This window comes from Leuresthes tenuis, unplaced genomic scaffold, assembly GCF_036924035.1.
Source record: "Leuresthes tenuis unplaced genomic scaffold, fLeuTen1.0.hap1 SCAF_12, whole genome shotgun sequence".
Taxonomy (NCBI): Eukaryota; Metazoa; Chordata; class Actinopteri; order Atheriniformes; family Atherinopsidae; genus Leuresthes; species Leuresthes tenuis.
Genome location: NW_027325366.1, coordinates 24,887,929 through 24,914,896, shown reverse-complemented (window position 1 = coordinate 24,914,896; position 26,968 = coordinate 24,887,929). Strand labels below are relative to the sequence as shown.

General features: G+C 39.5%; 1 protein-coding gene across 2 annotated transcripts in view; it reads left to right on the top strand.

Annotated features, from left to right (window-relative positions):
• The first annotated feature begins 14,872 nt into the window (after window positions 1–14,872).
• LOC140319569 (E3 ubiquitin-protein ligase SH3RF3-like) overlaps window positions 14,873–26,968 on the top strand; it is an 82,888-nt gene continuing 70,792 nt past the window's right edge. For both annotated transcript variants that reach the window (XM_072397249.1, XM_072397248.1), the window contains exon 1: window positions 14,873–15,536. In XM_072397249.1, the coding sequence (XP_072253350.1) occupies window positions 15,123–15,536 (414 nt within the window). In that variant the 5' untranslated portion in view covers window positions 14,873–15,122. The remainder of the gene's footprint in view (window positions 15,537–26,968) is intronic.

Below are 26,968 nucleotides of genomic sequence, written 5' to 3'. Positions count from 1 at the left end.
GACTGTGGTTGGAGGACGGTCTGTGGTTCCTTTTTTTAACACTTAATTCGTGATGACAATAACATTATCAGCATATACACTCAAGGATTTTTGTCATCCTGAATTTTGGTATGCCTGAAAGGAGAAGTTTGTTTTCCATTGAAAACATTCACAATCTTTCTCCTATTTTTTCTTTTCCATTGACCAAAAACATCATAATAAGTCTATAATATGCAGAAAATTTAAAAAAAAAGACATGATAGGGCTAAAGCTGCCACTTGCTGATGATTTTTGTCAATATACTGTACTTAGCAATAGAATTCATCATTACATTATATAAATCTACTATTTTAAATGAATAAATCTACTCAGTGTCAAAACCAGGACATGTTATAGCATGATGTTAATTAATCTAGGTAGTAAAAACATAATTAAAAAAAAATCCCATCATCATACACACACACACACACACAGTTTACCCAAAGAGGATGTTACTAGTGGTTAGATGTTCCAATAAAGGATAAATCTTTTTATATTAGCAGGCCATTCTGAGTCTGACCCTGCCATAAACACAATCTTACACACTTGCAGATGTAATCCATTCCAGATCGTAAACAAGTCCCAAAGTTAATCAGTGCCCTACAAAGAAGCTCAAAGCCTAAAAAAGCAATTACTTTATCTCCTTACAGACCAGGGCTAAACCTGACAAATTTGAGAACATATGTTATGCAGTCTGACGGCCTTAAAACCTGGCATGTTTCAGTCATGTGTGTATGGCTGTTTGTGTGCACAACACTTAACCAGACAGCTACACGTTTAACTCACTTTCTTTGAGCCTTTGACAGATGATATTATACTGTCTTAATTGCCATTGGACGTCTATCCCACTTCCTATTTCATCAAATTAAACCCAGCACAAGGCTGCGGCAGTACAAGATAAAACAACATTAATGGGTTATTATTCAGGTTAGTTTTCTGAATTTTCATTGATGATAAATCTTCAGTTTGTACAAAGGAGAAAACCGCCAATTTTGTGGATTTCCCCTCTATCACATTTCTGTAGTCTGTCATCTAAACCTCCACCAGCTCTGGTAAACATCTCCCTCTAACAAGACACATTTTAGCTTTTTTCTCCAGACTGTCTGGACAACTGTTCCTCTATTTTCTGTTTGACAGACGGAAAACCAGGCTCTCTAACAAAGTGGATTTATGATTAAGTCTTGAAAAGAATTCAAACACAAAATGGTGAATATTGACAGTACTATCAAGCAGATAAACTTTTACTGCCAGAGTGTGTAGTTTAACTATTCTCTTCAGTTTAACACCATGTCATTACCTGTGCAATGACCATAATCATCTACCCGTACCCCTGAATACTGACTTTACAATCAAATTGCAACGTCCCAATCATCATTTAAGAATTTGGCCTTTCTACTGTCATTCTAAGAACCCAAACCTTTTCTTTTTTTTATTGTCTCTTTTTTTTCTCATGTGAGATGTGAAGGAGGAATGTGCTGCTGGCACTTGTCTCCTTTCTATGATTTGCAGGCAGCTGGAGAGTAAATACAGGGGTGGCAGTGGCGGCAGGCCTGTCAGTCACATCAGACCAACCGCTTTCACCTTCAGCAGAGTCAAACCACAAATGTGCCTCCAAACCTCTTCTAATGGAGCTCACTGATTGGAAAAGGATTGAAAGAGAGACAGGACTGTGTATGTTTCTAAGTTTTTATCAGTCCCACAGGAAATTTAACTTGCTGAACAAAGTAGCCACCAAGGCTCACTTATGAGGAAGTAAATGAGCTGGAAATAAATACATCTGATTCGCTACATGATTACTCTTTAAGTTTGATGTGAAAATAAACCCATAATTAAAGAGATTTCCAACTTTGGAGACAGACCCAAACCTCAGACAACAGCTGGCCCTCGTCTCCTGGCTAAATATCAGTTTACTCCAATCCCATCCAACTGCATCCCCACGGTTTATCAACTGAACTACAGTTTTAATGGAGTGTCAAAACACACTTTGGTGCAACTTGAAATTTCACGAACAAATCAGACAAGAATATAATTGCCGCTATTAGAGAGATGTTTGAGGGGAAAAAACAGCTCAGATGCAGAGACTTCCTGTTAAGAAACATTCTCCTTTAACTCGACTTGAATTGGTGTTTTTTTCTGTGAGAAAAAAAGCACCTCAAATAATGATATTACTCTGAATTAAATGTGTTTTTGCATGTGTGTGTGCATTATGTTTTTTCATCTCTCATTCATCTTTCATCTTCTGATTGCTTTAATTAAAGACTTAATGTAAGCTTCCCACACGATGCGCAAAAAAAACAAACTCTTGAGGCACATGAAAAGAAGTTGCAAATGACTGCATACACACACACACACACGCTCACACACACACTCACACATTCTCTCTGTCTCGTATCACACACCTATGGCAGTTCCAGTCAGTCAGCAGGCCCTTTGATACTCTGCCTGGCGGTGATCTGTCTTTCATCGTCTCCTCTCCTTGATCCCTCGTTCCCCTCTTTAGCTCTACAGGGGCAGAACGTCTCTCTCTCTCTGTCTCTGAGTCTGTCTCTGTTTATTTTGCATTGACTGTAGGTGGGAAGCCTAATCTGCAACCTGGAATTCATCTGTATGTATTATTCCTTCTCCTGAGATAACACCTCTGATAAAACAACACAACAGATCTCTGTTTGATGATTCGCCGAAATGAAGGGCTGTACGACGGTTTCGTTGTGTACAAAGCTTCAAAATATTAGTAGACAGACTTCAAGAACCTCTGTGAGATATTTGCTGTGATGGGTAGACAAGAATGAAGCTACACAAAAGAATGGTCTTTTAAAACATTTTTGTTGAGTATAATCAATTAGCTTTGAATCTGTTTTTTTAATGTGTTTTTATTAGTTGACATTTGTCACAAATGGGCATTTTCACATCTCTAAAATCTGTGATTTTTCTTTTCTTTTTTCTGAGAGCTTATCACAGCGGGAATCATTTAAGTCATGTGAGCAGCAGCTAGTCATGATGGATGGATGCGGCTGCAAGAGAAGGAGAATCTTCAAAGCTCAAATCCGAGTCAATCCATTTTAAAAGTAGGGCGTTAAGACTGTAAGTAATCACTCAGAGGTCAGAGGCATCCATGCCTGCCTCTGCATTGTTTCCCCTGGCACCAGGAGCTTTACAGGAAAGTTAAATGAAAGCGAATCATGCTATCATCGCAAATCCTACAGGTGCCCAAGCTGGGTGCAACCACAACTAGATCCTTCATCAACTTCCCACCCACCAACTTTCTCACAGTGACAACCAACACGGGATTTATTTAATGTAGTCCTTGAGTTAAAACTCTCTTGTCACTCCGTTTTCAAGATCTCTCGCTGTATCTCACTTTTACTATCATGCAATGCAATATAGCATAATGTATTTAACATCATTCCTATAACTTGTAGCCACATGGTTCTTCTCTAAAAACAACACATATACAGTACTCTTAGAACTTGGTTTACTTTCTGTAACTGTCATTTCCTCCCCGGAGCTCGTACAACAGGAAGAGATGGTATTTGACTATGCAGGCTTTGTGGATCCAACGTTTTTTTTTATTTTTATTGCACCACAGGAGTCTTAGCACACGTCTACTCAGCAGCACAAAGGTCAGCTGCTGTGCAAATCTTTAAAAATGTGTCCATTGCATTACTTTTCATCCACTGGTTGGTGCTGTCAGTTATAAAGTGAGATGTTTTGGTCAGTAAAGGTTTCTGTATATCGAGGCTGTCCCTGACTTGCATCCCTAATGGGGACTCACCGATTTAATATTTTATGAGAGAAGTTGACTATTTTTCATGGGAGTCTATTTGTATCTGCAATGTTTTGTAGCTGGGTTGCACAGTAATGTGGTGATTAGTACTATCATCTTTCGTCTCGTTTCGTCTCGTTTGTCTCTGTGATGGACTTGTGACCTGTGAAGGTTGTACCCTGCGATTCACTTGATGCTGGGACAGGCTCCAGCCCTACTGCCACCTTGAATAGGATGAAGCATGTCTAAAAAGATAGATGAATGCTTTGAAGCCTGCGCCAGGTGGTCAACAGTGGTATTGCACTGCCAGCTACTTCCACATCTGACACCAGATGACAAAATGTATCTGTTATATACAGTCTACAGCTTGTATGTTGATATGCTACAGAATGAAATAGCAAATTCCAGAGGTGTAAATTTAAATGATGAGTTTTAGTGCCACTTTGCTGAAATATTACAAATAGCCGCGACCTCTAATGTTGTCTGAACTTGTAGAGGCTTCTGAGAGAATGCAGCAGAGATCTGCTCTTATCTGATCTGAACAATCTTAAACTGTCACTTTGTCTATTCCGTGGCTGGGAATAATGAGTGGACCAACAAATGCAAAGGTAAATTAGGCTATCTTACCATCTTCGCCAGGATTACCTTTTTTGGTCTAATTTTAGTAGTTTTGCTGCAATTACAACCAGTGTTAAGCAGATTCAAACCATGCAACAGAATTAGTATCCCAATTTCTTTCAGTCCTGTCACCAGAAAATTACACTGCCATTTAAAATTTCAAGGAATCAAATGGTGATGTCTCATGACAAAAATTCAAGGTACTGAAAAACTGTATCATGCACAAAATGACATGGCCTCTCCCCTTACCGCATGGCTTACTTGTCAAAATGTAGTCAAACAGCAACCGATGATGTAATATGAAATGAAAATAAACATGATAACAAGGCAAAACAATACTGATTTCACTCTCAAGTCTAAATCGAGTCTCCTAAACCATTTTCACACATGCACTGAGTCCTGAAATGTTCTAGAAAAGCTCCAGAAAGACAAACCCAATTGTCTGAAATATATCCTATGGACTTGCAAAGATTTTTCACCTGGCCCCCTAACAAAATCAGCCGGTGAGACATCGTGCAAACAAAGCAGCATATATTCTGACCTGTTTGCTGCTTTCCACTTACTCCTGACTATTGTTGATACACCCAGATACACGTGGTATTGATAATCAACAAAACAATGGTCATAAAGGTTATCTGCACTCTAGACAGACACTTCCCTACAGCCCCAAACCTATATTTATGTTTGTGAGAGCAAATCTCCAGCAGAAAGACTCCTGCTGCGATTAGCTTGCATGAACAGCACCTTCCATAAAAGTCCAGACTAGATTGTCCCTAAACTTCTTGCACATTGCCAGACTGGTCTCAAGAACCATAAAATTGTAAAGCGAGAAACACTGAGGTTCAACAAATCTCATTTCTCTAGAAACAGAAGATGAAAACAATTATCTCTGGCAACTGGGTTCCTTCATTGTCACCGTAAAATATCTCAACATACTTTATCATTCTCTCCATTGAATATCAAGGTTTGTACTTCATTAATATGTACATATAGTATTTTTTATAAGCCAGGAGACAGTCAACACTACACTTAATTTCCACCTTGAATCTGCAGGGTACCAATGACAAACTCAAAAATCCAGAGTCCGATATCTAAAACACCTTAGGAACCAATCCAATCAAAGTGCAATGTGGATTTTCTCAGAACTTGTGAGCGGACAGAGATTTACCAGTATTGCAATATAAACTGATGGATAACTTAATAAAGTTGAAGCGCTGAGTGTTTGAGCAGAGTTGTGGGTGAGTAACTGCCTCCAGATGACATGGAGGGAAAGAGACGGGCTTAAATACCAGCTAGAGTTCTGCATATACTAACTCATTTTACTCTAATGCCAGAATGTTTTCTCGGATGTTTTTGTCGAAAAAAGTACTCATTATGAGCTTACCTTTTTGTCCTACTACTCTGGAAATTCCAACTTAAATACTATAAAAGTGAGGAAGAAGAATTGGAATTTGGTCTATATGTTCTTTTTCTAAATATAATAAAAACTGAATGTCATTAATATCAAAAGCTGACTCTGAAATTTCAGCCTTTTTAAATTTACTCTGTTGCTTTTCCCAATAAATATGCAAACTACATTATTAATGCTAAACCTTACACAAAATGTTAGAGGAGCTCCCGCACATGCTCTTTGTAATAAGGCCATGAGGGCACAAGCTTCCATCAAACAGCGACAAGCACCAATAAATTATTCTATGGAGCAACATAATGAGTTGAAATAACTTAACTTCCATATGTAAACTCTGCATGACGTGTTAAACTGAAATTTCCGCTTAGATGTTTGAAGAATTACGAAACTTTCAACCCACAAGGTCCCATGAGCTCTGTAAATTCCTGCATGGGGGAGAATGGCCACTCTGTGCTGAATTAAAATCAGCTGTGATCCGACATAAATCTCAAAATCAACTTTCACAAGGAAAACTCAAAAATCCCATCTCCTGTCTTTGATTTCACTCCAAAATAAATAGAGCCATTGTGTGAATTCCAGTGCCGGGTAGCATTAAGTGACAAAGCAACAAGTAAGTAAACAAATTATCTGTTGACTTCAGGCTAGTGTAGGATGATCATGACTACAGGCACTGGCTTTGTTATTTTTTTTGGCTTCTTCGCTTTAATCCCCAGAAACCATATTAACATCTTTTGAAGATGAGTTACAGTCCCTCCTGTTTCTTCTCTGTGTCTGCTCTGCCTTTCTACCTGTAAACATGAAAGATTCTGCGGTAGCAGCAGCGATGGGCTGCGCTGGGGGCTGCAGGGGGAGTCAGAGAGACAGTGGATAGAGACGGATTGATTTCCACCTCCAGCAGCTCCAGTTCAAAGCCAGCCAGCAGACTTCAGAGGCGCGGCAGGACGCGGCATGTCCCCAGCCGGTCTCAGCTGCCTGTCTGCGGACAGGACTTCCCCCAGGGGCCCCAGGGCCAGGGACAGTCAGGCGGCACCAAGAAAACAATTATGCAGTCATGAGAGGTGTGCAAGGGTCACAAATGCACACTTTCTCAAACACACATAACTGATAAAGTGCAATAGACAAACCAACTTGATAATCATGATGTGGCTTGTTATGGCTTAAAAGCATTAGAATTGTTGACTGATAAGTACTGAAGTGAACAGACAAAAAGAGGTGCCGCAAAACAAAGTCAGTATCGAGGTAGCAAGTTTAGAATTCTAAATCACAGCCTTGTCACAAAGTTAGTGGGGCCTAAACTATAAAGCAAGTGATGTGAAAATTAGTGTACCACCTTGGGCTAAAAACATTGCACCGACATGCACAATACCCTTCGCATACTTCAGAATTATTTGGGGATGCTGGTTTCACACTCACTTCTTGTGGAAGATAATAATGCATAAGAAAACACCGGAAATTAATTTCCATGATCTCATGCACGTTACAACACACAATTCTACATTTTTGCCTTGAGATTTATAAGGACCAGTTGGAATCCATCCATCAGGTGTTTAAACTAATGTTTAAAAAATATTTTTGAGGTTGTTGCTGTTTTGAGTCATCAATGCATATTTTGAATCACTGTAATCAAACACTTTGGACATTTGTGTTTTCTTCATCAGTAGTATTTCTCCCATAAAACCTACATTCCCAAAGGTAAACCAATACCAATTTAACTAAAAGGTAAAATGACTGGAAGCACATGTTTGTCTGGCATAAAAAGTGTTGCTTAGGAATTTCCCCCAAGTCTTGCAGCAATCCGTTCTTGCATTCCTGAGCAGTGCAACTCTTACCTGGAGCTCTTACCACAGGGGCGCAGTGGTCTCGTTTCTCTGCTGCTCTGCAGGATCAGCTGACAGGCGATAGGTCCTTGTGATCGCTGGTCAATCTTTAGCGTTGGTTGAGCATCGCCGACGGACTAGCTGTCTAAAAAGGTTTTACTCCGCACCGCCCGAGTTGTGTCTCAGCCTCCACTTTGGTGCATGTCGGTGTGTCTGCAAGCTCCTCCTTGATGTGAAAAAAAAGTGAGTTTGTGGTTTTCTCCGCCCTGAAAGAGAAACCGATTAACGTGTACCAGGTAGACTGACTGTCAGTGAGGACAATTAATAAAGTGCAGGCTACGACTCGACTCCGCCATCTAGTGTTTACGGGCCTGTAGTGGCGCAGATTACATGCTTGAAGTACAGTTACAAAGGTCAAGTATAGCACATCGTGTGTAATTTGGAACGATGTGAACAGATTGCAAAAGAGATAAATATGAATTAAAACAGACTGCGTTTGGAAAATGCACAATTGGCTCGTCCTGCTTTAAACACTGAACATAAACACGTGTCTTATTCATAATTTCTATTTCATTCGACAATGTTTTGAGATGTTTGGAGGGATAATAAAAATCAGTATCAGTATTTTAATTGTAAACACAAAGTATTACAACTATATATTAACTAACCATGTTGCCTGTGATGTACGGACTGCATTGACGAGTAGATTAATTTATGTTTGTACTATTTTCATGTATTTATTTGTTTCATGATTTGGGGGGCAGGAAGTTCAAAACCCAAATGAACTAACACATCAAAAGCCCTTAATTCCAAACTACCATTGTTACTTCTACTACTATTGTTTACACTTACTGTATGAGGATAATGCTACTACAACTACCTCTACTTTTGCTTTTGTTTCCTGTGTAATGTCTAACCCAAACGCAGCTCAATAGAGTTTTACAAATAGTAATTCTAATAATTGTCAGACAATACTGCCTTTTATGTACTTTACATAACTATATACTTTACACTTTTCTACCGTACATTCAAACACTTACTTTCAGATGATGAAATAGAGGACATCAATCAGTGTGAGTGAGTCTGTGATGCAGCTGACTGGTGCCTGGTGTCTGAATTGGACTAAAGCTTGGACTTCTAACTCTCCTCCTCCTCTCTCTTTCCGCTGCTTCCTCTTTTCTCAGCCACAGGAAGAATAAGATAAAAGAGAGGCTTTGAAAACACTGTGTGTCCTGTAATTACTAGCTCTCTCTCTGTCTCGGTCTCTCTTTCTTTCCCTTGAGGACATTTTTTCAGTTTTTTTTATTGCCTTTATTCATCTCATTTTCATTTTCTCTATTTTCACTTTCTCTGCCCTGTCTTCAGTCCATCCCTCTTTCTCCATCGTATTCTCTTTCTACTGTTTCCCTCCATCTTTTTGTCTTTACCGCTCCCCTGGAGTCTCATTGATGATGATCCAGGGCTTCCTGACTGAGAAGAGGGATGAGAAGAAAGCAGATTAGATGAGTAGAAAAGATGAAGAGGTGCTGAGGAGGGGATAACAAGAAGAATGATAAGTTCTGCTGAGAAAATGATGGTAGGTCTGTCACAGACCAGATAAAAACACATATTAAGCAAAATCTGCATTTACTTTGACAGATGTTGTAGTATGAAAACACTTCCAATGGACTCTGTATGTGGTAAAAGTTAAAGTAATAAATTAGATGATTCGATAAAAAGACACTTGATTCACAATAAAACCGATACGATGGAAATGTGTTTAGCCATCTATGTATGCTTTGTGATCTATCTATTTCTTGAAATACATCTTCTTGATACTCTTGGGCACATCATTAATTATGTTCTCTTGATTAATCTTTTGGACTATAATGGATCAGCTTTACTGTTTGTCCCAACTGACCCCAACCCTAACAATCGGGGCTTCAATTGCTTCCCCTGCTCAATATCCAGCTCCCAGTCTTGCACTGTTACTAATAGATCATAGCAGGCAGGTGGCCCTACCAGGTGATATTTGCTGTTCAACAGCCCTTACAAAATTACCTTACATTTCATTAGGCAGAAGTTCTTATAGCGGATAATCCCTCTGTACATGGTCTACAGAACCTGGTCATGATAAGAGTGATAGAGCTCTGAAGGCTGTGTGTCGGGGTTCCCTTCATCAAGTGCAGAGGGCAAGCAGACTTGACCTTGAACCCTGGAGAAGAGGCTGGATGGACTTCATAAAACATTCTAGTATAGATGAAAAAAATGGATTTACATATTTGTGAGGCTGGGCTTTCTAAAGCTTGGTTCATAAAACTTTATATTCGACTACCTGTTTCCATTTTACCCAGGCTTTCTGTTGCTGGCTTGCTCCAAATCGATGCATCCTGGATTAACACGTTTCTGTTAGTTTGCTTCTTGAGGCCTTGTCATATCAAGGTGTGGAACTGCCAGCCAAAATTTCTCCATAAGACACTGCAATTCAGTGATATCCTCCCACCACTGCTGCTCTCCATTTTCTTGCTGTCTTTACCGGCTGTTTGTTAGTCACTCTGATGAATGCTGTGTCTTTCAGGCTGCAGCCAAACACCTATCCCAGGCACTTTTTTTCTGACTTGTAGCAGGACTCTAAATGAAAGGTGGCAAGATGTTAAAGAAAATATATTTCCTTTTTGGGCAAACTGCTTTGTTGATATGACACATTATTCCAAAGTTATACTAGTTTTTTCCCTTTAAAAACTAAGAATACTATAACGTGGGAAGCTGTCTCTTAAATGTCTCTTAAAGATTTCTTGCTTACCCAACAAAGTATCCCTACACATTGCCTCTTCTGATTTATTAACTCAGGTCTGTTTTTAGTAAAATATGCTAATCATATGCAGTTTGGAGTTATAATTACTCTGTAAAAAGGCTATCTCACCACTGATAGACTATACTCAGAGTCTTTGCAAAGTCTTAAGGTCAAAAACCTTACCGTAGGGCATTGGAGTTTTAAATATGCAGAGGAGTAAAACAGCAAGCACAGATTCGGCACTTGGATTTTAATCCCATTGAGCCCCAATCAGTGTATTGCAGCTCAGAGAAGACAGCAGTCAGTGAAGAACCTGATTTTCTGCTTGCAGTTAATGAAGCTAGAAATACCTCACTTTGAGACAAAATAATTAGAAACAACTCTTATAATGTCCATTATGTGCCTAAAATTGTGAGAATCAACTGAACAGCTTAGAGAAACATTATCAGGTGCATCATAACATGTATTTGCAACAACAACGTTTGAAATTGGCTGTGTTTTTCTTACAGGAATTCACATCGAGGAACACACACGAGTGAACCTACTTCTGACAGACTCTGTGACCTTGTTATCACCCCTGTAAGTCTCCTCAACGCATACACTGTCTGTGAGAACACACACACACACACACACGCAGCCTCTAACTACCCTTCAACGTAGAAGCAAAGAACTGGTTGCCACGGAAACTGTCGTGTCAGCTAACCTACTTTTACATGAACAAAAGACATTGGCTGATGAAAGAGAGAGAGATGTATGGTATAGCCACCTGGAGATGATATATCAACCATCACACACATACACTCACACACCTTATTTCATGATTACCTCAGGCTGATGAAGGTGAGGATGATACAAGACTATGAAACTTCGGTGAACACTATATAGAAAATAGATTAAACCTGATTCATACTGTACATCATGGAGGGTAAAGACCTGTGAGCATACAAGTGTGAATAAAGTTAAAGAAAAGATTGATTCAGATCTGGTTTATTTTCATGGTTCATCTTAATAAGGATTACCCAAAGCACAACATTCCATTTGCTAAATTACTACAATGCAGTGATAGATAATGATTTTTGCAGCAAAACTCTAAAAGCTCACGGGACTATAACTGACTGTTCTTGCCAAGCCTTGAAAAATCTGGATACCACTCACGAAGAGAAGAAAAAAAAGAAATATCAAACTGCAAAAACTCAAGGCAGCACGGCTGGTGCTCACATACAGTTTTAGACTCTAGTATCTTACTGGGATCAAGGCAGTCTTCACCTTTCTTACAAAACACTATGTACAACTCTTGTACAACTTGCATCAATAAAAAGATAGTTATCATTCCTAAAAGACACATACACTGGTAAAACAGCATGCACTTTTGTCTTTTATTGACAGTGCAGCATCCCACAGGAAGTCCTTGCTACCCTGCTTAATTGGATTAAGGGGATTTTCATCCAATAATTATTTTCGTTCACTTCTCGCTGCAGTTCCGCTCTAATTCTGAATCATTGGCTGTGGAGAATTGTGTTAAGCAGATGAAACACACTGGGCGTAAGACATGAGCGGTTATGTTAAAGAGGGAGAGAGACAGAGATGCACAACGTGTATCTGGGCTTGTTGCCAGTACTTGTGGTCCACTCTACCAGTGAGGCATTTAAAGTCAAGGCTTGACAGCAACAGCAACTCAGGTTTTTAGCAACTGAATTGCTGTGGCATTGCAATGTTCTGCTACCAATGGGATGTGAAGAGACCATACGAAATGGCAAGTTTCTGTTGATCAAATCCACAGTGCATTCCTTCTTACAGCTGAAATGAAAAAGTACAGAAATATTCAAGTCACCCCACTGGCACGAAACACATCACCTTGATTTCTCTTGACTTTTGTTTTCTCCTACATTTATGAGTTGGAGACAACAGCTGCTGTTGTTTTCATTGGAATCATGGGCTGATTGTGACAAGCTGTTTTCTGAATTTGGATTTTTGCATCACATATTACCAAGCACAACCATTGAAGAAACGATGTTTATGTTTATTTTGAATTCAGGCCAATCAGTATGTTATGAGTGTTTTAATTAGGACTCATGATTACAGAAGCCTTCATTCAGTGTCTTTAAGCATGTATACACATGATATGCATATATATGTTAATAGCGCATTACTATCATATTAAGACAATGAAACTTAACTGTGAACAAACAGTTTTGGTGACTGATGGACACACACACAAAATCTCTCCTTTATTCTCATTGTATTCCTGAGCAGTCCACCCCCCGGCTGCTCAACGTGGGTGGTAAATAGTCGGCCCACCCCTAAATCAGGAAGGCGTCACTTTAGTCTCACACACACACATACACGTACACACACACACACACATTCGCCTGACTCACACCCCAGTCCCTCTGAATGTGAGAGCCGAGCAGGTCTGAACAGGTGGACGAGTCAAACAAAGCTACAGTTATGGCTGAAGAGCAAAACACACCAGTCACTTTCCAAGCACTTCAGAGGACATTACAGTGACTTATTGTCGCTCTGACCATTTGCCAACAATACATGCCTGATCCTAGTTCTAAGAGCAGCCTACGCCAAACTGTCAACAAAACCAAACCTTTACTGTAAACTGTAATGCCTTACCTGATGTGGATTCACAATGTGACTGTTTAAACAGATTTATCTCCCAACAACAAAGGCAATGCAAGTACATACATGCGCACACATACTTATTTCTTATTCCTGTATCCTGTGTTGTGTCTATCAATTTTGAATATGTCATTAAACATCCTCAAGGAATGCTTACATAGAAATACAGTTCATTGCATATATCTTCATCGTTCACTTGAATATGGTTCTGCATACCATCTGCAGTCCTGTTTAAAAGATTGTTATCTCATTTTTTAGAATGATTGTTTGTTTAATTATGGTCGTAAAAATGGCCAGATAGTTATATAAATCCTAAAAGTATATAAAGAACAACATATCAAACTACTCACGTCAGGTCCTTCCACAACATTTCTATGAGATCAAGGACAAGGCTTTACCTTGAACGCCTTCATGATTTTGCATACTATTGCAAACCTCTTTCTTGGGGTAAGATTTGTTGGTCGACCACAACCAGGGAGAATCTGGTCCTGAATTTGCTCCATTTGTACACAACCTGTGCATGGTGAGATGGTTTTATCCCCCTTTTCGGCCTGATGAACATTAAAAATAATATTCTTATTCTATTAGGATTTGTTCTCGCCATGATAGACTTTCTCAAATGTGTTGTGAAGCTTAGATTCCTGTTCTGTAAATAAAACTGGGTGCACACGCACACCTGCTTGTCATACCCCCGATTTAAAACACATGACTTTAATTTCACCCTGAAATGAACTGTTAATTGTAGAGAGTCACAAACTTTCCCAACACACATATGGATATTAGATTATTTTCCACAACAGACAAATGAAAAAGTAGAATATGTTTTGTACTTTTTCAACTAACTGATATTTCTGTCTATACATAAAGACATGAGGAAATATTATAATGTTTCAGGTACTTCATGTTTTTATTCAGAAAAGATAAAAAGCTCTAGATAGTTTACAAACTTTCAAGTTCAAAATATGTATTTTATGTGAGGCTGGCAAAATAGTATGTGTGGATTTCTCTACAGTTTACAGTTTCACGAGGCTAAAAAAAGATAGAAAATAGTCCAAAAAATTTTTAAATCACTTTAAACAAAGTTTACATGCCCTCTCTCTAATTCAGCAATCCCATACGATGTATCATGGAGGTAAAGTAACAGTTTCTGTGTATATTTCAATTACCTGTTTTACTGTACTTGTTTAGGTCTATGTAGCTATTAATTACAACAATATAAGAAGTTTTTAGAAATATAATGACTGAGGAAATTCCAGTTCAAAGAGTCAAAGTTATGCCCGCCAGGGGTCGCCACAATCCACCTTTTATCATAACTTTTTAGCTGGCTGTGGTAACTAAGGTAATCAAACGGATGTCTGCTCCTGTCACGCACATAAAGGACAGCATAAAAATTGATACCAAAGCCTGTTCATGTCATCTTTTTACGCTCACACGTAGCTTGCTTTTAATTTCAGTTTTACAATAAGAGGCTAACAGGTCGATCAACTTCTGTTTCGAAAACGGCATGATGTCTTTGAGTACTGTAATCCATGAAGATACAGAAAACGGATGTCCTGAGAATGTTGTTTATAATCTGCAGCATTACCACTGTGAGCAGGTGAGATGACATGACGTGTCATGTACGACAGGTGTGAAGCCAGCCCCGTCTTCTGAGGTTATTACTGTGCAGGTGTGAGTGGGAGGAAAAGCGGGTTGGTGTAAATTAATAAGCGCCTCAGGAGCTGTATGCTTTATATCTATGTGGTTGCAGGGCTCTCTTTTTTGGTGCGTGAGCGCGCGCTGCAATTGTGATCGGCGCGCGGAAGATGATGATGAGAGCGTGACCTCACCGCTTTCTGCACAGCTGCTGAGAGGGGGGAGACACACGGAGAGCCTGTGAGAAAACAGAAACACGTTGAGTGAGACAGTGAGAGGTCCAGAACAGCGGAGAACAGTCATAACACAGGGGGGACTGCTTTGCACGAGGGGGGCACCGTTGTGGGGCGTTTGTGGGCTCCTTCTCGCCGGGTTCGTCTCCCAGAATGATCTCTGTCCCCGGTTCATTTCCACTGTACAAGGAAAAGTCGCTGCGGCGTCTCCACAGTCACTGAAGCCCAGATGCTCACCCTCTCCGCCGACATGGACGACTCTTCGTCGCTGTTGGATCTGCTGGAGTGCTCGGTGTGCCTGGAGCGCCTGGACACCACGGCCAAGGTGCTGCCGTGCCAGCACACCTTCTGCCGCCGCTGCCTGGAGAACATTGTCAGCTCCCGGAACGAGCTCCGCTGCCCAGAGTGCCGCATCCTTGTGGACTGCGGGGTGGACGACTTGCCAGCCAACATCCTCCTGGTTCGCCTCCTGGATGGTATCAAGCAGCGGCCCCAGCGAGGGAGCGGAGGAGGAGTTGGAGCAGGCGGCAGGCAGTCCCTGGCCGGGGGTTCTCTGCAGGGGTACGCAGCCGGGATATCCGCTTCCCCGCCGGGCACTGCAATTAGAGAGCTGCCCGTAGCCACCAGAAGCTCCCCTGTCAAGGTTCGTTACTTTTCCCTTATATGTCTCTGCGGAGATCTTATTACCACACTTTGTAAAATAAGGCACCCTGTCGATTCTTAGACCCTTTTCAATTAAGCAATACTCAAAGCATAACTTTATGACTGGTTCGCACTGTACGCTGCAGCTCAGTGCAGCAGCAGGATTTGGTGGAAGCAGCTTTTCGGAGCCAGCACAGATTCCTCACTGTTAAGATGTTTACATTGCACAGGTATCCGGCTGCTGCGTAGCTGGCTGCAAATGTATAGGCTATATTCTCTATATTTATTTGGACAGCAATTGCGGAATGTTCAATTTGTGTCGTGGGACGAATAGAACAAAAAGGAGCTTAAACACCCATTAAGATACATGGAAAGACAGACTGACATTTTATTTAAGTTAAAAACAGAGATGCATCGCTGTTCTACCATGCTGTTCCAGATGTCCTGGACATCTACTGTCTGTTTGGAAATGTTGTCTCTTGGTTCTGATAAATATGACCATAAGGGTTTCTTTGTTACGTTGCAACGGATGTATATCTAGGCTGCGATATGCAGGCAAGAGAAAAGAGCACAGACTGAGAGGACTGACTGAAAGGGTCAGTGTTACAGTTGCCTTCCTCTTCTTTAAGTCCAATTGCTCACAGGCTGCAGCAGTGTGAGGTTTCATATCTCACACTCAGTGTAAGTAGAATGGAGTCTTGTTTACTTCCTGTGTCCCTTCAGTTCATTGTCTTGTGGTTGTGCTGTGTTAAAGAATGTGGCTGCAGTGTGGCAGATGTGGCAGACATGATATCATCAGCACTGAGATGCAAAAAATGTCAACAATTAGGACTGCAATACCCCCCCCCCCTTTTTACAAACTATTAGATAACCATTGAATGCATTTCATGGTACTATTTTTCTTTTGATTTAATATGTCAGTGACAGTGATACCAATGAGTAATGGCCTCTAGTGGGAAAAAAATAATAATAATAATTGCACAACTCAATTAAATCAATACAACGCATCAGTTATTTGAAATGTTCAAAAAAGATAACAATAATGATAATTGCAATGATATAGAAAAGATGAATGCATGTAGGCTATATTTATGTGTAATTTCAAAATATTTCTAACCTACAGTCACAGCCTAACGCCAGATTCAGATTAAATGCTTCATGTCGTATTATGACAGGATTTTGTACAGTATTTTTCAAAGATGAGTTTTCTGTCCTCGGTTAGAGGGATGCAGTGATTATTAAGTCAAATACCTGCTGCCCCTACTTAGTACTTGATTTGTAATGTAAGCTAACCATTGACTGGAGCTGTGGAGTGTTTGGTGTGATGAGCTACAGCAGCCATAAGCAGTCATTCAGTCATAGCAGTGAACGGGAGTCCAAACCCCAAGTGACATTTCCACAAAAAGCACGGAAGCTGCACAAAGTGGATATGAATTTATTTTTGTTTTAGACAAATTCTTATGTAGAGAGTACCAAGTGACATCTTGATTTACAGTTTGTGTTGGAAATGTTACACTTAGAAAAAAATACTGCTTATATAATTAAACAACTTATCAACTATTCTATAAATGATCAATTGATTACTTCAGAACTTCTGATACAATTTAGATAAGCTGTGTAAACAGTGAGGCTGAAAACACTCCAGAGTGCGGAGTAATGTCTAAGTTGTGGCCAGTCTGTGCTTGTTTTAGGACCCCACGGGAAAGGCACTCCACTGTGGACTTAGCTTTTATTGCCACCCATCCTCACACACAAGTGTACACATATGCCTATAATGCATTAACTCCCCCTGCAATGCTCCTGCAGTCACTTTCCCAGAGTCTCCTCCAGGCACTCTTGGGGCCAAGGCTCCGTGATAGAAGTGTGAATTAATCTACTAACTGTGAGGTGGAAACGTGTCTGTGTGTGTGTCTATGTGTCTGCGTTTAGCATTTGGATGCACATCTCTTTGCACACGAAGAGCAGAGGTCCTGCAAAAGGAGCTAAATCTTTCCTGAAGCGAAACACTCATGCTATCTCACCACATAAACACACAGTGCCTGAAGGAGTCATGCAGGTGAAACAGAGCACTCTGTATCAGATACTGAAGGTTGTAGATGAGGATGGATGTGTTGCCATGGAAAAGAAAGAAGAGGCAGGAATGCTGACTCAGTAGCAGGACCAGCTACTCCCCCCACTGTGCTCTTTTAGCGTCTGTTGCAGACTGTGCTTAGACCTGTTAGTCTGTCAAAGCTGATCATTTCTCTCGCAAACTATTGTTTGAAATTAGCGACGGGGAAGTTGCCAGAAGTCAGTAAAACAATGTAGATATTGCAAGGTGTCACTGTCTCACTCATATCATCTTACCACTTCAGATTTCTTTACTGTGATAAAGAAATGGTTAAAGTGCTGCATTTCTTGTTGTTGTCTGTTTTTTTCTGCAATTGAAAGTTGAACTGTGCTTGGTTGCATTTGATGCTCCTTCTAGTCTCTTACCTCTCATGTGAGATGATGCAGAAGTGACTCTATAGCCGTTCCCTCATACATATACGTATGTATACATAAATGTTGTACATTAGGAACAAACCAATTTCAATCAATCAGTCTGTGAACAAAATAGAGCTTTTTTGCATCATGGTCAGTTATGGTAGTACTTTTAGATGATCAATTACATAATCATTTGTCCTTTTTACCCAGTCCTCCTTCGAACAATTTACATACAAGCAAGGAAGCAAATAGAAAATGTTGAAACAAAAAGCACCTTTCTGTTCATTTGTATGTCCCAAGGGAGGATACTGTGTCTGAGGCATGCAAGCACAATTGGCAGAAATACACCAATCTTACAGCTGACGCTGAGGATTTAAATTAAAAGTGTGTCCAGTTGAGGTGGAATGCATGGGCTTTGTTCCACTGCAAAGCTCCTGGGTGAAGTAGAGAGCAGACCATAGGAAGGCAGTCACAGCACCTGCTAATGCAGCTGAAATGAGCAGTCACTGGCGAAGGAGAATGGATCCTGTCTGACCAAATAAGTTGCTATCTAGAGATAAACAAGTGAGTCTAATCCGACTATTGTGGGCCTTCCTGTGGGCTAAAACACCCAATGATGTTACTAATGTACAGAACTGTTGATGTGCTGATATTCTAGCAACAACATCTGGTTGTCATCTCCAAGAACAAGAACAATTCCAATCAAGTTAGAAACCTTGTGGATTTTAGTACCAAGTCCTCATAATCAGTATGTCTCACAGGTTATTTTGCCAGTTGGACTGTTGCCCAGGGCTTTTGTAGCATAACAGTATCTGATAAGTTTTTCTTGTTATGGACAACAACAGTGTTATGTTTTTTTTGTTCTGGTGGTTTGTTTGTTTGTCAACTAGATTTACCAAGAATGGGCCACTGGATTTTCAATTAAATTACCTGGAGTATAAGGCCACAGACCCATAATGAAATTATTTGAGACAGGGTATATTTCATACAGAACAGATTTTATTCGACATTTATTATCACTTACATAATACATTATTGACGATCATGCAGCCGAGGTGGAGATACGAGCCCCCAACTACTCTCCAGTTCATGTATTTGTTTCTGTGCTCACAAGAAACCACTTTAAAGCGAGCTGTCATCCAGTTTTAGTCAGAGTCTTTGTGCCACATGTTATTCTTGGACATTGGCCTTGGGATAAATGGGACAGATACAAAGCAATGCATTTATAGACACAGGATGCACGGTGATGGTCTAATTATCTCACAGTACAGGGTGCGTCTAGAGCTTGTTGTAGAATGATTCATTTCAGCATGACTGAGTTATCTCTAGACAGTAGTAAGTCAGCTCCTCTCTTTACATCAGGGTGACATATAGAAATGTTTAGTTTTTTTAAAGAGCTATTTGTATAGTTTAATCAATGCAAGTTTGAAAACAAGGAAAATCTTTTAACTGTATATAAACCTTTACATTAAAATGTGACTTATTTTACTGTGAGAGGTTTTGGATTAGGCAGTTCCTCGTTTACACCTCAACTATCCCAGATCCCTGTTTGGTATTTATGAAGCTCATTTATTTGTCTGTATATCCATCTGTTAGTGACAGATTTTGCCTGAGAGGACTGTGCTGCAGACCATTAAACATTTTATGTGTTCAGCATTGGATGTGTTCAAGAATCTGGTGCATTCCCCAGAATGATATCTTTCACAGATACAGACCACCATGATGTGCCATCTGGGCTTTCACAATCCAAATCAGTTTGTGTTTTGAGCTTTTCGTTATCACCCAAAGCAGTGATCAATGATCACATGTGTACTTAAGTGAACACAGCAGCACATACATCATATCAGAGGGGAACATAAGTAATTGGTTTCTGTATTCTAAACATAGTTTTATTAACAAATCCTCATCAAACAATGATATCCATATCATTGCATAGTTTTCAGCTAGTTCCTGTGTGCCTGCCCAGTTTCCATCAAAGCAGTGTGTCACAAAGATCCCAGGCCTTGATCTTCTTCCTCACCTGTATTTACCTGGGGTTGATATGACAACTCCCAAGGTTACCATGGCAGCATACTGCAGTGGTGACGCCACCTGCTTTCATCTCCAGACTGACACACCGCTTTGCCCTGTCATTCCCAAGGATTAGGCAGGGGTTCCAAAGCGGAAATAGTCTGCTACCGGTCCCTGTAATAATCCTTTGAACCTGTGTCTGTTGTATTAAAGCACACCAGACACAACACAACCTAAACCCAAAGTTGATTCAATAACCAGAAGTTTTTTAAGGAGGAACTGCCATTTGATGAAATAAACGTGACCCGAATGTCCTAATTTTCCTGAAATCCTATCACCATCTAATAATCAGCCTCTCAAATGTAGAAGTGCAAAAAAACAACTACCTACTCTGTTGTAAAATCACCACATTCCCTGCCTCATAGCACCCTGCACATACATACACTTTGTCACACATGGATTTGTGAATGTACATTCATTCACTTTCATTAGTGTCACAAACATGCCGATCCCAGCAGTAAACAACAAGCTCCTAGTTATTACCTTCACATTATCCCTTCACCTCATAAATATTGAATACTCTCGTCCCATAGATGGACGCGTGCACAGCTCAACAGATGAATACAATTCATCTTTGAAAGTTTTTGAGTTTTACCTCTTTAGACACTCTTCTTTGTGTGATTGTGTGTGTGTTCAAACACAGATTGCTAAATGAGCACACATTTGCACAAACACATTTCCTCTGTTTGTCTTCTCATTTTTTTCTGATCTTCTGCTCACATTTTCCCATGTGAAGAGAATGTTTTTAATTTCAGTAAGACCACATAATGAGCCCCCAAGCCACACCCCCCCCCCCCCAGCACCACCCCCCCCCCCCCCCCACTGCCTCAACACACACAAACACACACAGTGAGCACTGCCATTTAAGAACTATGGTCTCTGCCTCCTGGGACATGTTAAAAATTATGCTGTTTTCCTCTTTGTGTGTGTTTGTGTGTGTGCAAGTTTGCAAAAAAAGTATGTATGCCACTATACATTCATATATTTCAAAGCTTGTGTTTGTTTACCAGACTTGCACAACTGGATTTTCAATGGTTCCCAGTGAAGCTGCCCTGCAACAATATGCAGCCTCCACTTTATGACAAAGAATCATGACATTTGAGTAGATTCTCTGGAATCCTTTGTATTTTATTAGTAAGTAGTTTAGTGATGTAGATCTGATGATAGCTTGTGGCAAAATTGGAAGTTCCAGCAATAAATGACCTCAACAATCAACTTGAACTTGATTTAGAAAAAGAAGACAGCTTTGACTATTATTCTGTAATTACCTGTCAATATCAAAGTCAACTGTCCCCATTGTCTAATGTGCAAATGTGCTGTCCTCATTACTTGTGTCCTTACTGCCCTGTGTCTTTGTGATCTCATGCATCTAATTTCTAGCTAATACAGCTATGGAGCTGGACAGAGGTGGATCAGATAATGGATTAATGAATGGAAGCACGGTGGTGAACGAGGGCCGTTCATACCCCTGAAGAAGGTGTAATGGCTTGGCGTGTGTGTGTGAGAATGTGTGTGTGCATGCATGTGTGTGTGTTTAGTCTTGGGGGGTTGGTGCATGATGGGTGTTAAAGCCTAAACAAGCTTTCGAGCTTGACTGCTATTCCCACGAGTGTACCCAGTTGCACAAATACACACATGAGCACACACGTATGCATTAGGTTAAGGGTTAACCCCCTCACTCCATTTGGTAACTATGGAAATGGGGGTGAGAAGTCACCGGCCACTAGTGAAGCCAAAACGTACTAGACAACAGAATGGTTCATTATTTTAACATCTATATGCACACAAACATGTGGCTATTCTTGTACATAACAAAATTCAGACAAAATTGCAATTTGTGGGAATCTGCATCTACAGTCGTGAGAAAAAGAATGTGTACGCTCTTTTAGTCCTAAGGGTATATGTATCTTGCTTTAATAAGGAATAAACTGGTCCTTACAATTTCCTAAAAATTAGGTACATACAACCTCAGATGAACAGTAATACATGACATATTAAAAGCGTAATGTGTTTGGAAGACCTTGCTAATGAAGCGTGTAAAAAATTATTTATTTACAAACCCTTATGATTGTCTGGCATACTAGGGACTATTTTATTGCTTTAGGCTTCCAAAGACTTATTAAGCAAACTTACCAATCATATAACTTACCAACTGTACGTCTCTGTACGATCATGTATATAATCTAACAGTTGCTATGGTAATAACAGTTATTTTTCATTGATAAATATTGCTACATTTGTCGATAATTCCATTAGCCTAGCGATTATTTATTTCATTTAATCTAAAGACAATTTTCTGTTTAGCTGATAAAAAAGTGGGTTAATTTTCCAACAAATAATAATGATTCTTGTGATAATATTTTTTTCAATATTATACTTATGATTGTTTAACAGTATTACTTAATGACTTTCAAAATAACATTAATTTATCAGTCATTGTTAGTTAAATTAGTAATTTCAACATCAGATTTTCTTGAATTCTAAGTAGGAGAAAAAACAACTGTAAAGCACCAACCAAAGTATGTTTTATAAAAGAGTAAAATGGAGATGTGGGAAATATACTCTATACTGTGGTCTGCGGGTGCAGACAGGAGGCCCAGGGCTACTCAAGCACCTCTTGAACCCTGCACTTGAGCTATGGAGAGTAACCTTCCACGATTCAGGTGTCAAAAGGACACTTGTGTGAAAAGACTTTCATTTCTTCTAAACAGCTCATTAACAAACTCGCTGTCATGTTGGTTCAATTTGAGCCACATACACACACATCACGCAAAATGTGAGAGGGTGGCACTGTATCTGTACAAAACGTCCTCTGTGACGTTATGAGATGGAATGCAGATCAATGATGATTTTAGGCTAATTATTATTATTGTTTTTTATTGTTGTTGAAGGCTATAATTGGAAATAGAATTGGAATTCAGTTAATCTGGGTGATTAATTGAACTGCCCTATGCAAAAACAAACTGCCTACAACTTTCCAACATGATTGAAAATGGTAGCTTTGTCCTATTGGCCACAGAATAAACAGAATAGCCAACAGAATAGATAATCACTAAATGATGATTTCCAGGTACTGATACTAATCAACAATCGAACATAGCTCACTTTAAGAAATATTTACTCTACTGTCTCGACGTTTAGACGTCAGAGAGCCCCAGAATGTCTCAGTGTTAGATGATTGTGTGTAGCTTTTGTGCTGTTGTGGCAGGCTATTTCTGTTTTGGAAAAAGTGCAGAGGCACCACCTTTTTAGGTCTCTGTTCAAAAGTTCTCACACTTTGGAGGAATTGTTGGGGATGGATATAAACAGTGTGATGTGTCTACATATGCCATGCAATGATATCATGTAACTGATGTATTCAATTACATCATCGTGTTGTTGCAGCCTTACTTTTGTTAACCTCTGCAGGGTCCTTTACTTTGAACCTACACAGCTTATCTGCTTTGTTACTTTTTTCCATTAAACAGTTTTTGTTCCGTAAGTGATTCCAGAACTGAGACACCAAATAAAACAGATTCCTCACCACTTCATTGTCTCAGTTTTACATTCAGTAAAACTGTACCTCTTCATCAGCTGCTTTCATTATTATGCCTATTTAGTTGTTGTGCAAATGATATTTTATATATCTTTTTATTTATATATATATATATATATGCAAATGACTAAATAAGAAAGAATCCACATGCTTTGATGGCTAAAACAGAATGGAAGTCAGGGTTTTGCATGGGCTCATACTTTCACAATGAATGAGATTTACAAAAGAGAACCATATGTGAGAACAGCTTAAAAAAGCTGGAGAAAAGAGTGCATATGCACATTTTTTACTTTGAAACTGCACAGTTTAATGCCTCTGGCCCCTGTTGTTTGAGCCTGGTGTAAGTGGAGTAACAGTAAGCAAAACACATGTTTGAGTGGAGGAGGACTTTAAATCGTATTTGTTTTTGCCCTTAAGGGCCATATAACTCTACAGGGGGAGGAAGCTTTAATACTGGTAAATAAGCTGGGTGCTGAAAAGCCCCTCAGTCCTCAAAACATCCAAAATGGTGCACAGTACAGTAGATACTCATTCTCCATTTAGTGGCGTGCCTCAGAAGAGTTTGTTACACAAAATTCAATGCTATGTTCAAGTAAGAAAGATGAAGCATTGAAATTTCAACTCTTTCGTGAACAAATGGATGAAGTGCTGCAGAAAAACTAGTCGTTTTTAAGAGACAGTTTTATAGATAATAAGGAGAAGGGTATCGTGTGTGCCAAGTTGACATGTCACAAGTGCACTGCCATTCAGAATCCTGTGTGATGTTGGTGCACATCATGTGTTAGTCCCTGGTTGGAAAAGCTAGTATCACGTTACATGGCTTCTGGCTTATAAAACTGGCAATGATAAAACCAAACCAGTTAGCTCCTGCTGCTATCCAGAACTGTTAGTGTGTAAAATTACCCGTTGTAGTTTAAAAAGCAGTCTTTTACAGTGTTAGAAAAGTGTTACGAGTCACAGTTTGTGACCGCAGGTAGTTTTACTTTGGTGTAATAACGCTCCTGACTTCTAAAGTGGCATGAAATATAATGTGTGTAATAATAGATGAGATTACACTTGTGATGTAATTAAAGAACTGGAATGGTTCTTTTGGGGAGGAGATTCATGGAAATTCAAGTTTCTTCTGGTTGTCGGAAAGTGCAGCAATATGTTTGTGTACACATATATCACCGTATATTTCAATTCCTTCTTGCCTTATTGCAAAATCTGTCTTTTCTTCATCCTCCTCATTTTTCTCTGCTATGGAGAGATGTTGAAATGCACCCACCGCCCACTTTAGCTTTGGCAGGAAGCAGACTGTTGGCTAGAGCAGAGTAGAGATATCAGCATACTCATACTCACACACATCTGAAGAGAATTTGGAAACATGGCAGTGAATACAGGTCTTCTTTTTCACTGATCTCCCGTCCACTCTCTTAGCTCTGCACTTTAATTTGTGTCCATGAATCTATTATGAATTATTTCCTTGAATTTTAAAAAAAAATCTTTTAATACTGAGGTTATGAAGTTTCTTCTCTGCAGAAAAAAAAATACAAACCCCCAAACTAATTCAAACCCAATTTGGTTTTATGGGCAAGGTACTCAAATATTGATACTACACAGAAAGTCATTATGTATGATATAATTAATCACAGTGTGAAAGCAAATCTGTTAAAATACAAAGCCCATCACAGGATTTGTGTAGGGACTTATAGAGTTATATTAAGTTCTTATTTAAGTTTCTTTCCTTGGCTGTGGATGAATGGTGATATTCTTCTCAAATGTGTGCTGTTATGTGTATCAGTTATTTGGGAGTCATATGAAAACATCTGCGGTTATTTCAGGACACACTGATCCACAGTGTTGGTGGCTGCTGCACAGCTGCGATCAGATTTCCAAACTAATGTGTGTGGCTGCGTGTGTGGGTTTTGTGTATGTGTAAATACGAGGTGGAAGGAAATCATGAAAACATAGTCGCACTTCATGTAAAGCAATTTTGGCTTTGGATCTTCTGTGTGTATGTGTGTATAAGTGATCTGGCAGTTTTCTCCCTTCAGGATAGGGATTATGTAACCAGAGAGACGTGAGGTCAAATACCACCCTCCCTAAGGCTGTGCTCGGTGTAGACTGGGAGCAATGGAAGCTCTGGTACAAACAAACTCATCTGCTCTTTCAATATAAAAATCTCCAGAGACATTTGGCCCATTGCCCTTTTCTTTATGCACTTAGGTTTATCATTAATATCATTGTTGATAATATACAGCCATTTAACACTAACATTTTCTAATAAATGTCACTATATCAAAGAGACATGCAAGTATAAGGGAAGAGAGAAAAGATGAGACATATCGTCAGAGGCATGTTACCATAGCAACATGCATAGAACAGTCTGAAGTTAAAATTTTCACTTTCACATGTATATACATTTTGTCACTTCTTGAAATATGAGGTGGATGTTTTTTGCAAATTGTTTATGTTTGAGCTTGTACATTCATGTGGAAATGAAAGTATACAAAACAGTAAGTATAAAAAACAAACATAGCAATATACATTTTTCTACAAATACTAAGCTAAAATGCTGAGGAAGTTTTTAGATAAACTAAGCACACATTTCTTTAATTAGCAGCCAGATGCTGCTAATTAAATACACATAACTGATTGATTATCAGCAAACAAAATAGCACATGAATGCATTTTGCAAAGACAACTTTCAACTGTCAGCCATGGCAGGTTGACCAGTCTTTAATACTCATTCACTAGCCAATCAGAGTGAGCTCTTTCAATAACAGCTATGATGATTTGTCAACGCAGTGCATCAACTGTGACAGGGTGCATACACACTAAAAACACAAGGGCTTGTTGTATGATGCTCCTTAGAGAAGCAATAGATGCCTCCACTGAATCTATGAAGGGTTTGTAGACCACTTCCAAACAATTTAATTGATTTCATTCTATAGTGGTGGACGGATGATGATTTGGACTTGTTTTGCAGTCACTGGATCGGGACACTTTGCAGACACTGAGTCGACAAACTCCTCTGTACCAAAGTATGAAGCCATCTGTCCAACAGCTAACAGACTGACCGATCTTAAGATACCTGTGCATAAGTGAATGTCCACAAACATCAATGAACTGAAGTAACATTGTAAAGAAGGGTGGGACATAATTCCTCCACAATTATGTGAGAGAGTGATAATAGGGTACAGAATGTTTTCTTAAGTTATTCCTGCTAGTTGTGGATCTACAGACTGTTAAATCACAGGATGTACGGCTTCTGTATTTTGTCTTAATTGTGGTTAAAGCAGTAAGCAGTTTGACATGTCATGCTATGTTTATCATCTGAGGTCATAATTTCCTAATATTAAGAAATGATAAGGACCAGA